Source organism: Vulpes lagopus, chromosome 3, assembly GCF_018345385.1.
Source record: "Vulpes lagopus strain Blue_001 chromosome 3, ASM1834538v1, whole genome shotgun sequence".
Classification (NCBI taxonomy): Eukaryota; Metazoa; Chordata; class Mammalia; order Carnivora; family Canidae; genus Vulpes; species Vulpes lagopus.
In genome coordinates, this window is record NC_054826.1 from 144,781,349 (window position 1) to 144,797,582 (window position 16,234).

Sequence of the window (16,234 nt, forward strand, 5' to 3'; positions counted from 1 at the left end):
ATGATCCCAAAACCAGACTAAGATTCTACCAAAAAGGAAAATTACAGAGCTATATCCTTGATGAACATGGATGCCAAAGTATTCACCAAGATACTAGCCAACAGGATCAACAGTACATTATTTAGAAGGATTATTCACCACTACCAGGTGGAATTTATTCCTGGGCTGCAGGAATTCAACACCTGCAAATCAATGTGATACACCACATTAATAAAAGAAAGGACAAGAACCATATGATCCTCTCAATAGATGCAGAAAACACATTTGACAAAATAAGCCTCCTTTCTTGATTAAAACTCTGAAGAGTATATGGAAATAAGGAACACCTCAATATCATAAAAGCCATTATCAAAAACCCACAGCAAATATCCTTCTCAATGGGGAAAAACTGAGAGCTTTCCCCCTAAGGTCAGGAACATGATAGGGATGCTCACTCTTACCACTGTTGTTCAACATAGTGCTAGAAGTCTTAGCCTCAGCAATCAGACAACAAAAAGAAAAAAAAGGCATCTGAATTGGCAAAGAAGTCAAACTCACTCTTTGCAGATGACATGACACTCTTAGGTGGAAAATCTAAAGACTCCACCCAAAACTGCTAGAACTCATACAAGATTTCAGCAATGTGGCAGGATATAAAATCAATGCACAGAAATAAGTTGCATTTCTATATACTAACAATAAGATAGAAGAAGAGGAATTAAGGAAGCAATCCCATTTACAATAGCACCAAAAACCGTAAGATACCTAGGAATAAACCTAACCAAAGAGCCAAAGGGTTTATACTCTGAAAACAATAGAACATTCATGAAAGAAATTGATAAAGACACAAAGAAATGGAAAAATTTTCCATGCTCATGGATTGGAAGAACAGATATATATATTTTTAATTTTATTTATTTATTCATAGAGACACAGAGAGAGGCAGAGACACAGGCAGAGGGAGAAGCAGGCTCCATGCGGGGAACCCGACATGGGACTCAATCCTGGGTCTCCAGGATCACACCCCGGGGCTGCAGGCGGCACTAAACCGCTGCGCCACCGGGGCTGCCCAGAAGAACAGATATTGTTAAAATGTCTATGCTATCCAAAGCAATCTATACATTCAATGTAATCCATATCAAAATACCATCAACTTTTATCACAGAGCTGGAACAAATAATCCTAAATATTGTATGGAACCAGAATAGACCCCAAATAGCCAAAGGAATGTTGAAAAAGAAAACCAAAGCTGGGGGCAACACAATTCTGGACTTCAAACTATATTACAAAGCTGTAATCATCAAGACAGTATGGTACTGGCACAAAAACACATAGATCAATGGAACAGAATAGAGAACCGAGAACTCTACAGTCAACTAATCTTCCACAATGCAGGAAAGAATATCCAATGGAAAAGTCTCTTCAACAAATGGTTTTTGGGATAGTTGGACAGCCACATGCAGAAGAATGAAACTGGACCATTTTCTTACACCATACCCAAAAAGAGACTCAAAATGGATTAAAGACCTAAATGTGATAAAGGAATCCATCAAAATCCTAGAGGAGAACACAGATAGCAACCTCTGTGACCTCAGCCACAGCAACTTCTTACTAGACACATCTCCAAAGGCAAGGGAGACAAAGGCAAAAGTGAACTACAGGGACTTCATCAAGATAAAAAGCTTTTGTGCAGCAAAAGAAACAGCTGACAAAATCAAAAGACAGCTAAAAGACTGGGAGAAGACATTTGTAAGCTTCTTATCAGATAGAGGGCTAGTATCCAAAATCTATAAAGAATTTATCAAACTCCACACCGAAAGAATAATCCAATCAAGAAATGGGCAGAAGACATGAACAGACCTTTCTCCAAAGATGACATACAAATGACCTACAGACGCATGAAAAAATGCTCAACATCACTTGGCATCAGGGAAATACAAATCAAAACCACAATAAGATTCTACCTCACACCAGTCAGAATGGCTAAAATTAACAGATCAGGAAACAAAAGATGTTGGCGAGGATGCAGAGAAAGGAGAACCCTCATACACTATTGGTGGGAAGGCAAGCTGGTGCAGCCACTCTGAAAAACATATGGAGGTTCCTCAAAAAGTTGAAAATAGAGCTACCCTATGACCCAGCAATTGCACTACTAGGTAACTACCACAAAGAGAAATATAGCAATCAGGACATCTGCACCCCAATGTTTATAGCAGCAATGTACATCAATAGATGATGGATAAGGAAGATGGGGTACACACACACAAACACACACTGGAATACTACTCAGCCATCAACAAAATGAAATCTTGTCATTTGCAAAGACATGGATAGAACTAGAGGGTATCATGCTAAGCATAAGAAGTCAGAGAAAGACAATTATCATATGATCTCACTCATGTGGAATTGAAGAAAGAACACAGAGGATCATAGGGGAAGGGAGGGAAAATTAAAACAAGACAAACCATAAGAGACTCTTAATCATAGGAAACACACTGATGGTCGCTGGAGGGAAGGGAGGTGGGGGGATGGGGTAACTAGGTGGTAGGAATTAAGGAGGGCACATGATGTAATGAGCAGGTGTTATAGAAGACTGATGAATCACTGACCTCTACCTCTAAAACTAATAATACACTATATGTTAATTGAACTTAAATTTTAAAAAAGTAGTTAAGAACAAAGACTCATCTACATAATGAGGAGAATAATAGTACCCACTACAATAGAACTATTTGGTACTATTAGAGTAATAATACCAATCAATAAAAATTAAATGAGTCAATTGATGTAAAGCATTTATTTTTATTTTTTAAAGATTTTACTCACTTGAGAGAGCACACAAGTGGGGAGAGGGGCAGAAGGAGAGGGAGAAGCAGACCCCCTGCAGAATGGGGAGCCCAATGCAGGCCTTGATCCCAGGACTCCAAGATCATGACCTGAGCTGAAGTCTGACACCAAACTGACTGAGCCACCTAGGCAGGTGTCCCTTATGCAAGCATTTAAAATAGTGCCTGGCATATAGTAAATGCAATATATTACCATGATTACAATCTGTCACTGTACTAATCAAGTTTATCCTATATAAAAATAAGTTCTATTTATCAGAAATACTGTTGCACATCTAGGATACTAGGGCCATTAGAATATTCTCAAAGAAAGCAGTACTTCCCCCTGAGGAACATTCTGAAAACTTGTGATAGTTCTTTTTGGTTGTCACTGTGATGGGGAGATCCTTTTGCTGGCATATAACCAAAAGGACAAATCATGCCAGATATATCTTTAGGGCCATTTTACCAAACAAAACATCCTACTAGACTTCCCTAGTCCATTTATATTTTCTCATTTTCCAAGATAACTATTTAATATAACTTTCCAGTCCTTAATCCTCTAGCACCTTACCCTGCCATAGCTCATAGTCTTACTAAGAAAACCTTCACTAAGAAAATAAAGGCAATCAATAAAAAATTGCTCCTTTCTCACCAAATCTCCACCATGTGTTTCTGCACTCATATATTGTACTTTCTTTATCACTACAGTGGATGAACTCTTCTTTTATCCAAGGCCAAATCTACTCCTCTGCTGGATTTTATCTCCGTCAGCCTACCTTAAGAATTTTACTCTTACTCTGTGATTATCAGTTTTCCTTTCTATCAGATCATTCCCACCAATCAAATGTTGTTTTATCTCTTATGCTAAAAAAAAAAAAAAAAAAAGAAGTAAACAAAACCAAAAAACTCTCTTGACATTACATCTCCCTCATTTCTTTACATCAAAAGAGTTGCCTGTTTTTGGTGTTTTCATTTCTTCTCCTCCTATTCTCTACTGATCACACTCTAACCAGGCTTTATTCTATTACCCTGAAGCCATTCTCGTAAATGTCATCAACAGCTTGCATATTACCAAATACAAAAATTATTAATCCTCACTTTATTTAGCAACATTTGATCTCTTTTCTGAAACATGTGATATGTTTCTTTATTTCTTCCTCCTGTTTAAATCTCAGTTAGCTTTATTGGATCCTCAACTTCTTGAATGCTAAAAGTAATTTTTTAAAAAGATTTTATTTATTTATTCATGAGAGAAACACACAGAGAGAGACAGAGACATAGGCAGAGAGAGAAGCAGGCTCCCTGCAGGGAGACTAATGTGAGACTTGATCCTGGGACTCCAGGATCACAACCTGAGCCAAAGGTAGATGCTCCACTGCTGAGCCACCCAGGCATCCTGCTAAAAGTAATTTAGCCTTACTAAATTAAGCTTAATTTGGGGGCAGCTTTTTTCTACTTCCACTAATTCCCTTGACTTAATCCAGCATTATGGTTTTAGCAATCATCTATATGCTGATACCTAAATTTGTAACTTCAGCCTCTTTAACTCAATCATTTGTTTGGCATCTTCATTTGGATACCTAATAGAAATCTCTAATATATCAAATGTTAATTTTTTGAACTTTCCATGCTTTCAAATCTGCTCATCTCGTAGTATTCCCCAACTGAATAAAAGCTCAGTTACTCTTGCCAAAATCTTTGGAGTCTTCCTTGACTACTATTTCGCTCAAGACCTACATAAAACCTCCAGCTTCAAAATATATCCAGAAATGGAACTATTCTCAACACTTCCACATCTATCCTCTTGCCTACTCCAAATCATCTCTTGCCTAGGTTATTATACATAGCCTCCTAAATGGGTCTGCTCTTATTCCTTTATCATCCATTCTTTCTAAAACAGCCAGAGTGATCCTTTAAACACATAAATCAGATCTAAGTGTCACTTCCCTAAGGAGAACCCTCCAATGGCTTCCCATCACACTTCAAATAAAATTGAAAGTTCTTGTAGGAGGTACAAGACTGCTAGAGTACCTCCACCCCCCACCATCATCTCTTATCTCCTACTATTTTCCCTCTTGTTTATACCAAACCAGCAAGACACCTGCTAGCTGGTTTTTGTACATGCCAGGCAGGCTACTACCACAGAACTTTAGTACTTGTTCTTCCCTTTCTTCCAGTGCTCTTCCTTCAGATACTGAGCTTACTTCCTTACTTCCTACAGGTCTCTGATCAAATGTCACCTTCTTGAGACACCTTCCCTGACTACCCTATTTAAAGAGTACCCCTGTCACACTGCATGCTCTTATTTCCACCTAGCATTAGAGCATATGTCTATTTACTTGTTTACTGATGGTCTCCCCACTGAAATGTAAGCTCTATTTGGACAGGGTTTTAGTCATTTTTGTTTATTTCTATAACCCTAGTGCCTGGTGTATAGTAGATACTCAATAATGAAATGGCTGAATAAATGATAAAAAATAAACATAACTGTAGTTTTAAAGGCTAGATGAAAACTAATTTTATCAGGCATTATACATGATTGCCTTATTATACCATCTAACTTGCTTACTATACACTTGAGATTTCGTGTGTAAATTTTATTTTACCAATACAAATATTATTTTTTTAGTTTTCTGCGTATAAGCAGTAAATTAAGCTCTTTTCAATGTGGAGAAATAAAAAGGTCTAACAGTCTTTGTCTTGGATCCATTCTAAAAATGCTTGTTAAATTTTTTAGGCCACCAATGCTAGTTTAATGTGTTTGAAAATGAAAGAAATAAGCATTTGAGAAAAGCTGAGATTTCCCTGCTGAAGAGATTATTTCTATATGCAAATTATAGACTAAATGTTTATAAAAATGTTGAGGGGCACGTGGGTGGTCAGTGGGGCACTTGGTGGCTCAGCTGGTTAAGGGTCTGCCCTTTGGCTCAGGTCATGATCTTGGAGTCCTAGGATCAAGTTCTAAATAGGGCTCAGCAGGGAGTCTGCTGGTCCCTCTCCCTCTGCCCCTCCCCCCGTTCATGTGCACACACACTCTGTCTCTGTCTCTCTCCTCTCAAATAAATAAATCTTTTTTTAAAATGTTGAGTGTCTGTAAGGTATGTGTAATAGGGACAGAACTGCCAATTCAGTATGATATGCTCAAGGAATAATGGGAGTAGATAAATCATGTAAATGAGATACTCTGCTACTGTGGAAGCCTATGAGCAAAGCAAAGGTCACCTTACTAGTTTTTTACTAGAACGGTTTCCAGGAAGTCTAGAAACAACTAATTTTGGAGATCCAAAAACATTTTCCAATACAGATAGCTCTTGAATAACATGGGTTGACTTTTGACTAACAGGTTTGAACTGCACAGGTCCCTTTATTTTTTTCTTTTTTTTTAGATTTTATTTATTCATAAGAGACACAGAGAGAGACAGAGAGGCAGAGACACAGGCAGAGGGAGAAGCAGGCTCCATGCAGGGAACCTGATGTGGGACTTGATCCCAAGGCCTCCAGGATCCGGCCCTGGGCTGAAGGCGGCACTAAACCGCTGAGCCACCAGGGCTGCCCCCAAGTCCACTTTTATGCTAATTTTTTCAATATATTTGTTTTCTTGGAGAATTGCAACAATTAAAAAAAGTCACAGAAGAACCTCACAGCCTAGAAATATCAAAAAATTAAGAAAAAGGTATGTCATACATACACAAAATACACATAAGTCTATTATTAAAAAGTTAAGATTCATCAAAATTTACACATATACAGACTGCATATGGCATCATCTGCAGTTGAAATATAAACAAATGTAAATATACAGTATTAAATAACTGAATAAAATTAAATGTAGTACTACTGTAATAATCTTGCAGCCACCACCTGTTGCTATTGTGGTAAGCTCAAGTGTTGTATTGCTTAGAACACTATATGATGTTAATCACCTCCATCTCTCCAGCAAGTTACATACTGCAATAAAAAAGTGACTTCTTGCAGTTCTCACATGTTTTTTCTGGTGTTTAGTACAATATCATAAACTTTTTTTTTAAAGATTTTTATTCATGAGACCTACAGAAAGAGAGAGGCAGAGGCACAGGCAGAGGGAGAAGCAGGCTCCCCCCCTGGGAGCCTGACGTTGGACTCAATCCCAGGACCCCAGGATCACGACCTGAGCCAAAGGTAGACGCTCGACCACTGAGCCACCCAGGTGTTCCCATAAACTTTTAAAAAATATCAAGTGACCCATACAAAGTGCTGCTAGTGATGTTGGAAGTACTCTCAAGAAGCAGAAAAGAGTCATGACATTACAAGAAAAAATTGAATTGCTTGGTATGTATTGTAGACTGAGGTTTGCAGCTGTGGTTACCCACCATTTCAAGATAAGTGAATCCAGTATAAGGACCATCGTAAAAAAAAAGAAAAAGAAATTGGTGAAGCCATCACTGCAATTACGCTAGCAGATATGAAAACCTTGCACCTTTTATCTTGTGTTAAAAATGCAACTTTATGTGATTATAAGACCTGTTGTAAGAAAGGCATGCCTGGAGGCTTTAATACAATTCAAGAAAAAGCAAAGTCATTATATGACAACTTAGAGCAAAGGAAAGGTGAAGGATCTAAAGCTGTAGAATTTAATGCCAACAAAGTATGGTTTGATAATTTTAGAAATAGGTTTGGCCAAAAAATGTCAAGGTAAAGCAAACCAGCTTCTGCTGACCAAGAAGCAGCAGACAGTTCCCGGATATCATCAAGAAAATGACTGAGGAGAAAGGATATCTGTCTGAATAGGTTTTTAATACAGTCAAAAATGTCCTGTTCTGGACAAAAATGCCTCAAAGGACATTTATTTTTATGACATGGACCCTTCTATGATATGGGTACGGAACCACGGGCAAATGGTAGAAGAAGGATTGGTAATGTATAAAAACATTTTTAAAGAAATGCAAAAGCAAAAAAAAAAAAAATCACACAGAAACTGTAATGTATTTTCATAAAGTTACACCAAATGTGTCTGCTTCTCCTGCCTCTTCTTCTACCTCCTCTACCCCTTCGGCCTCTGCCACCCTTTAAGACAGCAAGACCAACCCCTCCTTTTTCTCAGCCTACTCAATGTGAAGACAAGGATGAAGATCTTTTTAATTCTCTCCACTTAACAAATAATAACCATGCCATACAATTAATAAACTTATCTGTTGTGTGTTTTCATGTGAAAAATCTAATAATGTAGAACAAGAACTGTATGAGACATTTCTGTGTCATCATCATCATCATATGCAAAACCTGTATGGAAGTGGACAGACTATCCTTACATAGATGTAAGGTGAATAATATTTAATATAAACTTAATGTGTTAGCTTTCAGAGGAGGGGCAAGACGGCGGAAGAGTAGGGTCCCCAAATAACCTGTCCCCACCAAATTACCTAGATAACCTTCAAATCATCCTGAAAATCTACGAATTCGGCCTGAGATTTAAAGAGAGAACAGCTGAAACGCTACAGTGAGAAGAGTTCGTGCTTCTATCAAGGTAGGAAGACGGCGGGGGGGGGGGGGGAGAAGTAAAGAAACAAAAGGCATCCAAGGGCCGGGTGCCCCCAGGACAGGAGAGCCCTGTCCTGGAGAAGCAGGAGCTGCACCAATCTTCCCGGGTGGAAAGGCGCCCGCAGGGAGTTAGAGCAGGATCCCAGGAGGGCGGGGATGCCCTCAGGCTCCCTGGGACACTAACAGACACCTGCGCCCCGGGAGAGTGCGCAGAGCTCCCTAAGGGCTGCAGCGCTCACATATTGCTCACATATTGACCCGGGAGCAGCTCGGAGGGGCTTGGCGGCGGCTGCGGGGCCCGAGCGCGAATCCAACAGCGCAGGCCCCGGAGCACTGGGCGCCGGGACACAGCCCAAGATCCCGCCTCCCCCCAGCACAGGCAGAGGCCGGGAGGGCACAGGACAGCAAAGACACTCCTGCCGGGAGCTGAGCAGATCAGCGGCCCCGCCCCGGAGCCTCCAGGCTCCTGCAGGCGGAGAGCTCTGAAGTTACTGCGCGGGGTGAATCCAGGTTTCCAGAGCTGCCGCAGCCACTGGGGTTGTTCCTCCAGGGGCCTCACGGGGTAAACAACCCCCACTGAGCCCTGCACCAGGCAGGGGCAGAGCAGCTCCCCCAAGTGCTAACACCTGAAAATCAGCACAACAGGCCCCTCCCCCAGAAGACCAGCTAGCCGGACAAGTTCCAGGGGAAGTTAAGGGACTTAAAGTATACAGAATCAGAAGATACTCCCCCGTGTTTTTTTTTTTTTCTCTTTTTGATTTCTGATTGCTTCTCCCACCTTTTTCCCCCTTTCTTTCTTTTTCTTTCTCTTTTTCTTCTCTTTTTTCCTTTTTTTCTTCCTTTTTTCTTTTTCTCTTTTCTTTCCTTCTTTCTCTCTCTTTTTCTCCTTTTCCCAATACAACTTGTTTTTGGCCACTCTGCACTGAGCAAAATGACTAGAAGGAAAACCTCACTTCAAAAGAAAGAATCAGAAACAGTCCTCTCTCCCACAGTTACAAAATCTGGATTACAATTCAATGTCAGAAAGCCAATTCAGAAGCACTATTATACAGCTACTGATGGCTCTAGAAAAAAGCATAAAGGACTCAAGAGACTTCATGACTGCTGAATTTAGATCCATCCAATCAGGCAGAAATTAAAAATCAACTGAATGAGATGCAATCCAAACTAGAAGTCCTAACGACGAGGGTTAACAAGGTGGAAGAACGAGTGAGTGACATAGAAGACAATTTGATGGCAAAGAGGGAAACTGAGGAAAAAAGAGACAGACAATTAAAAGACCATGAAGACAGATGAAGGGAAATAAACGACAGCCTAAGGAAGAAAAACCTACGTTTAATTGGGGTTCCCGAGGGCACCGAAAGGGACAGAGGGCCAGAATATGTATTTGAACAAATCATAGCTGAAAACTTTCCTAATCTGGGAAGGGAAACAGGCATTCAGATCCAGGAAAGAGAGAGATCCCCCCCTAAAATCAATAATGTGTTAGCTTTCTTACTGTTTTTATAACTTTGCTTTCAAAGAGTAACATTACCATAGAGTGTGCCCTTCTCTCTAGTAAATGAGGAAGGTGCATAGCAGCCCATCATTACAGATAAGTGGTTTTTTAAAAAAAGTAACACTTTTTTCAATACTATGTTATGAATATGATTAGAATATTGTTTGCCATAAAAATTTTATGATTCATTCGTGTATAGGTTAGACTACCATAAAGCATTCATATTGCTACTGCTTCCTTATCAATACATACTATATCTGTAAATAAATACAAATTTTTCATATTATATTTTCATTTTTGATATCTAATGTTAGTTACACATATAACATCTACAGTGTTTTGTATAAGACAATATTGATGTAGGTACTGACAATCTTATAAACAGATGATACAAACTTATGATATCAATAAATAAAATACAGTACTGTAAATGTATTTTTTCTTATGATTTTTTTCTAACTTTATTGTATGAATACAGTATATAATATATATAACATACAAAATGAATTAAATTGACTGTTCAGGTTATTAGTAAGCTTCTAGTCAACAGGCTATTGCCAGTTAAGTTTTGGGAAAGTCAAAAGTTACACATGAATTTTCAGCTGCACTGCAGGGCGGGATGGAAGAGTCAGTGGCCCTAAACCCTGCACTATTCAAGGAACAATGTTATTCTAGAGTTCAAAATACTTTTCTAATATGAAGCAGACTTAGTTCTTTAATCAAATATAAAGATTATATATTTAATCAAATGTATAGGCTATTTTAATCAAAGCTAAATTTTCAACCCTACTTACAATGGATTTTTTTTGAACTTCCAATATTTGCATATCACTCAATGGCATGCTTTATTTTTTTTGAAGATTGTATTTATTTATTAGAGACCCAGAGAGAGAGAGAGAGAGAGACAGGCAGAGGGAGAAGCAGGCTCCATGCAGGGAGCCCGACATGGGACTAGACCCCGGGTTTCTAGGATCATGCCCTGGGCTGAAGGCGGGAGCTAAACCGCTAAGCCACTGGGGCTGCCCGGCATGCTTCATTTAAATATATTTTTCTACAAATAACAAAATTATATTCATTGGAGACAAATTATTATAACTTTGAATATATGACATACATACCTGAGGTAAACCAGCACCTGTTTGCATAGAAGACTTTTTCAATAGTCTCACTTCTTTGTTTATGTATCTTAGCATTCCACTGAGAGTACTGAAGTCATTATTCTCAGAACTATCATCTTCTAGGTCATATGTGAGAGGTTTAAATGAGTCTGACTGGGTATAAGTCAGATCCTTCTGGCTTTCTTCTAATGTTGAAGGCTGTTCTAACTGCATTTTTTTTAAGTCCTGTAGTAATTCTTCGGAAAGATCTTCATCACTATGAGTCTTGAAATTAAGGTCACTGGCACTAATAGAGCGACGCAGTTTTCTACACTTGAAAAAGGCTGTGTGAGAATGTTTAGCAAATTTTGGATCTTGAATGTCAGGCATAATTTCTGTTGCAGATGCAAGCAGGGCTGGTAGAAACTTAATGTCTTCTGCCCTTTCACGTCCAGAAATTTTGGCTTGTAATCTGGTTAATTCTGATTCCTGTAGAAAAATACATAGGTGTTCCATACATTTTTGTTAAATGAATTCGTTACTTAAATGTCTTCTAAGAGTCCATCCATGATTTCTTAAGTCAACCTTCTGCCCAGAACACAAATTTCTTTTATAGCAACCCAAGAGGTATTTCAAAGCTCTGTTTAAACCCTTCATTTTGGGACAATTAAATATGTTCACTTGAAATATGTTAAAACTATACTAAGGAATTCCCTGATAACTAGATTTTCCTTATACCAGTTTTTCTTTTTTAACTGCTAATGACAGTATCAGTTTCTATTTAAGGCTGAAATGTTACATCTAAAAATTTCTTTTCCTAAGTATAATGTTACACTATATTTTGCTCACCTAAAATATATATACATATGAAAAACTTCTCCCTTCAGAATTCCTTATAGGAAATAAATCTATATTAACTACTCTGCTTCACATGTTCTCATTATACAAAAGCTTCATTACACCAGAAATTTTTCAAAGAAAAGCCTTTTTTTGAAAGTGATTTAGTAAGGACTGATTAAATATTAAGCTTTTCATTCTTATTATTTTTCCATGTCCTTCATTTGGGTCCTCTGACCCAACTCTGGAATCCTAAGAATGAGACTACATGTACTGAAAAATCATAAAGCCTAAAAAAATGAAGAGAAGACATAAATAATGTGTAGTAGTCTTCTGTTCAAATACATTTTCCTTTTCTTATAGGTATTAGTGAATTTTAATCTGACAGTTTCTATTCTTTCTAAAAATACTATACTTACTAAAACTCATAACCACAGAATACATTACAAAATGAAAGTTTAACATGATTATTTCAGTTCTTTGATATCTGTTACTTTATCTGGTAAAAGTTATTTACAAGTGGCCAAAAACAAAACAAAACAAAACAAAACAAAAAAAACCCCAAGTGGCCAGAGTGCAAATTTTTGTAGTAAATCTTGTATTTTCATTCTTATAATCACAATTAATAAAGTAGCTATAGAATTGACACCCACAGCTTGGGTGCAGTTGATATTTTTTAACTCTAGCTACAGAGTTATTTAGCCATAATTGAGGATTGTGGTATCTCAGATAAGTAGGAATCCATGTAGCTTTCAATTTAATATTTAGTTCTTATAATGAAATGTAGTATACCTTTAAACCTAATTCAACTTTTTCTTAAGACTCAAAGAAGATCACTGCTGTGGTCACTGTTACAGCATGCCATAATATAGTAAGGCTGTTAGCACTCTCAGAAAATGGTCTAAGCTTTGCCCTCGTTCCAGTTAACCTCATAATAGGGTATTTATGAGGGTACTAAGTGAGCTGGAAAGATCAGTTGCCTCCAACATTCTTCCTTCTCCCTCACTTCTGTTTCTGTTCTCCATCATTTACTGCTGCTGTCAGTGGAACTGCTATTATTTATAGCTACTTCTAATTGTTATAGTTATGCCAGCTTCTGCTCATCTATTAGCTTTTTTTTTATTCTGTCCTCCTTTTTTTTAAAAAAAATATTTATTTATTCATGATAGAGAGAGAAAGAGAGAGAGAAAAGCAGGCTCCATATAGGGAGCCCAATGCAGGACTTGATCTCAGGACTCCAGGATCACACCCTGGGCCAAAGGCAGGCGCTAAACTGCTAAGCCACCCAGGGATCCCCTATTCTGTCTGTCCTCCTTAACTCTTCTTCAGTCTAGACTTTAGAGCCAGTTAACAGTGACTTTGAGAGTTACAAAGTTTATTTAAAGAGTAATGGACAAAAGCTTCTTTAACTTGAGAAAAGAAATAGACCTCCAGATCCAGGAAGCACAGAGAATTCCAGATATGATGAATCCAGAGACCCAAACTGAAACACATTATAATTAAATTGTCAAAAATCAAAGACAATGAGAGAATCTGAAAAGCAGTAAGAGAAAAACTACTTCTTATATATATAAGGAAACTCCTGTGAGACAGTCAAAAGAAAAATCACAGGTAAGAAGAGAGTGGCATGATATATTAAAAGTGGTGAAAGAAAAAAACCTGCCAACCAATAATACTCTTCCTGGCAAGGCTGTCCTTCAGAATTAAAAGTTAAAGCATTTTCCAAACAAGGAAAAGCTAAAGGAATTCATCTCTACTAGACTGGACTCACACTAAATTTTAAAGGAAATTCTTAAAGCTGAAAAAAAAAAAAAGCTAAATAGTAACAGGAAAACACATGAAAGTTTCAGTCTCATTGGTAAAAGTAAATATACAGTTAAATTCAGAACACTCTAATGTTCTGATGGTAGGTGAATCACTGTAACTCTAATATAAACAATTAAAAGACATAGAGAGGGGGGATCCCTGGGTGGTTCAGCAGTTTAGCACCTGCCTTCACTCCAGGGCATGGTCCTGGAGTCCCGGGATCCAGTCCCACGTCAGGCTCCCTGCGGGGAGCCTGCTTCTCCTTCTGCCTGTGTCTCTGCCTTTCTCTGTCTCTCTCTCTGTGTGTCTCTCACAAATAAATAAATAAATAAAATCTTAAAAAAAAAAAAAAAGACATAGGGAGGAGTTCCTGGAAAGACCGAGTAGGAGGATCCTAAGCTCACTTCATCCCATGGATGCAACTAGATAACACACACATCAGGGTAACTAATCCAGAAAATGACCCAAAGACTAGCAGAACAGATTCTCTACTGCTAACTGTAGAGATGAGGCCACAAAGAAGAGGGTAGGAAGGAAGGAGACTTGATTGGGAGCCAAACTGACCAGTGGGACTGTCTGCAGGAGGGAATGATACTGTGGGCATGGAGAGGAACACACTCTATGCCAGAACCCCAGGGAACCTGCCCTGGTATACCAGATGAATCCCTGTAACATTTAGCTTTGAAAACTTTAGGGGCTCAACTCTGTGAGTTCTTACCATCAGTGGAACTTTAAAAATCAGCAGGCTGGACTCTGGGAGAGGAGCTGGAAGGGTAGAGTCCCCACCCTCAGAGAGACAGAGCAGCAAACAGTCCCATAAAGATATAGCATAGAAGCAGCAGTTTGAAAAACTGCCTGGGGTAAATGAGAGGGAGATCAGTTTACCAATCTCAGGGTGTGTGTATTGGAGGGGGCAGGAATCTTTGGAAGGCTCTAAGAACACAAGAACTGCTGGAAGCCACTTCCCTCCCTTGCCCCCCAGCCTAGATAAATAAGACACTTGTGGGAAACAGTGCAGCTCAAACACTTTCCACCTAGTTTGCTAACAGTGTGCCCTATCCCTATGTCCTGCGGATTTGCCCTATGCAACCTAGCCTGGGCAAGAGTTTTCAAAAGTGGCTCCAAGTCCCCTCCCATAGACTAGTAAATATTGTGCATCCCACCCCTGTATTCTCCTGCAGACCTGCCCTTGACAGGAATCTATCTAAAGTGGTGGTACAAGTTAGCAGTGTGAAAGCAGCCCTGACAGGGGCCACCACCACTCCAAAGTGCCTCTTGCTCCAGGAAGAGGGGAAGATAACCACACATATCAGTACAACTGTGGCCCCAGTGGTGGGCTGGGGGCAGACATCTGGTCTGACTGCAGGCCTTGCCCACCAACAAAAGCTTTTTGGGGACAACACACGGAGGGTATCCTGCAGATCAGTGCTACTGTAGCTCTAGCAAATGCCTGGTCTGACCCAACCCAAGCCCGAGGCAGCCCCAGACTGGCCAACTAATAACACAGGGACCAAACCCTGTCCACAACAGGCAAAGACAGCCATTGCAGATGAATGGACTGAAGGCAAATGCAGCCCAGCCACAACCATAGAACACACATAAAAGACACTTCTGGAGCATGAAATTCTAGTGAATAGGGAATAGTGCAGTGTGGGGTCAGATACAGGGCCTCTTCTTCATAAGGCTGTGACTTTCAAGATCAGAAGACATAGTTGACTTTCCAAACACAGAAACAGACACAGAAGGACAAAATGAGGAGGCAGAGGAATCCATCTCAAATGAAAGAGGACAAAATCACAGCAAGAGAGCTAATGAAACAAAGATAATATGCCTGATGGAGAATTTAAACTAATAGTCATAAAGATCCTCACTGGACTTGAGAAAAGAGTGGAGGACCTCAGTGACACCCTCAATAGAGACAGAATACATTTAAAAAAATCTACCAGAGATGCAGAAATCCTCAACAAAATATTAGCAAACTTAATCCAACAATACATTAAAAAAGTTCATTCACCACCATCAAGTGAGATTTATTCTGGGGTTGCAAGGGTGGTTTGCTATTCATAAATCAATGTAATACATCATATCAACACTAGAAATGATAAGAACCACAGGATCATTTCAATAGGCGAAGAAAAAGCATTGACAAAGTACGACATCCATTCATCCACTCATGATAAAATCACTTAACAAAGTAGGTTTATTTTTTTCCCAAAGTAGTGTTTTTTTTAATTTTTTAAATTTAAATTCAATTAGTCAACATATAGTTGTTTCAGATGTAGTGCTCTGAAACAACTAATATATCAGCTCATCATTAGTTTCAGATGTAGTGTTCAATAATACATCAGTTGTCAACAAAGGTTTAGAGGGAACATACCTCAACATAATAAAGGCTGTATGTCAAAAACTCATAGCTAACATCATACTCAATGGTGAAAAACTGAGATCTTTTCCCCTACGACCAGGAATATGACAAGGATGTCTACTCTCACCACTTTAATTCAACACAGTATTGGAAATCCTAGCCATAGTTATCAGACAAGGAAAAAAGGCAGCCAAATTAGTAAGAAGTAAAATTTTCACTATTTGCAGATGACATGATACTATGTATAGAAAACCCGAAAGACTCTACCAAAAAAACTACTGGAAAATAAATGAATTCAATAAGGTTG

General features: G+C 38.8%; 1 protein-coding gene across 13 annotated transcripts in view; it reads right to left on the reverse strand.

The window, feature by feature from the left end:
* CCDC18 (coiled-coil domain containing 18) overlaps nt 1–16,234 on the reverse strand; it is a 119,418-nt gene that overhangs the window by 20,166 nt on the left and 83,018 nt on the right. For 10 of the 13 annotated variants that reach the window (XM_041747365.1, XM_041747355.1, XM_041747356.1 and 7 more), the window contains one exon: nt 9,738–11,408. In XM_041747365.1, coding sequence (XP_041603299.1) covers nt 10,860–11,408 — 549 coding nt within the window. In that variant the 3' untranslated portion in view covers nt 9,738–10,859. Of the gene's footprint in view, nt 1–9,737; nt 11,409–16,234 lie in introns of those variants that run through there. The other 3 variants (XM_041747358.1, XM_041747361.1, XM_041747360.1) reach the window with 1 other exon arrangement.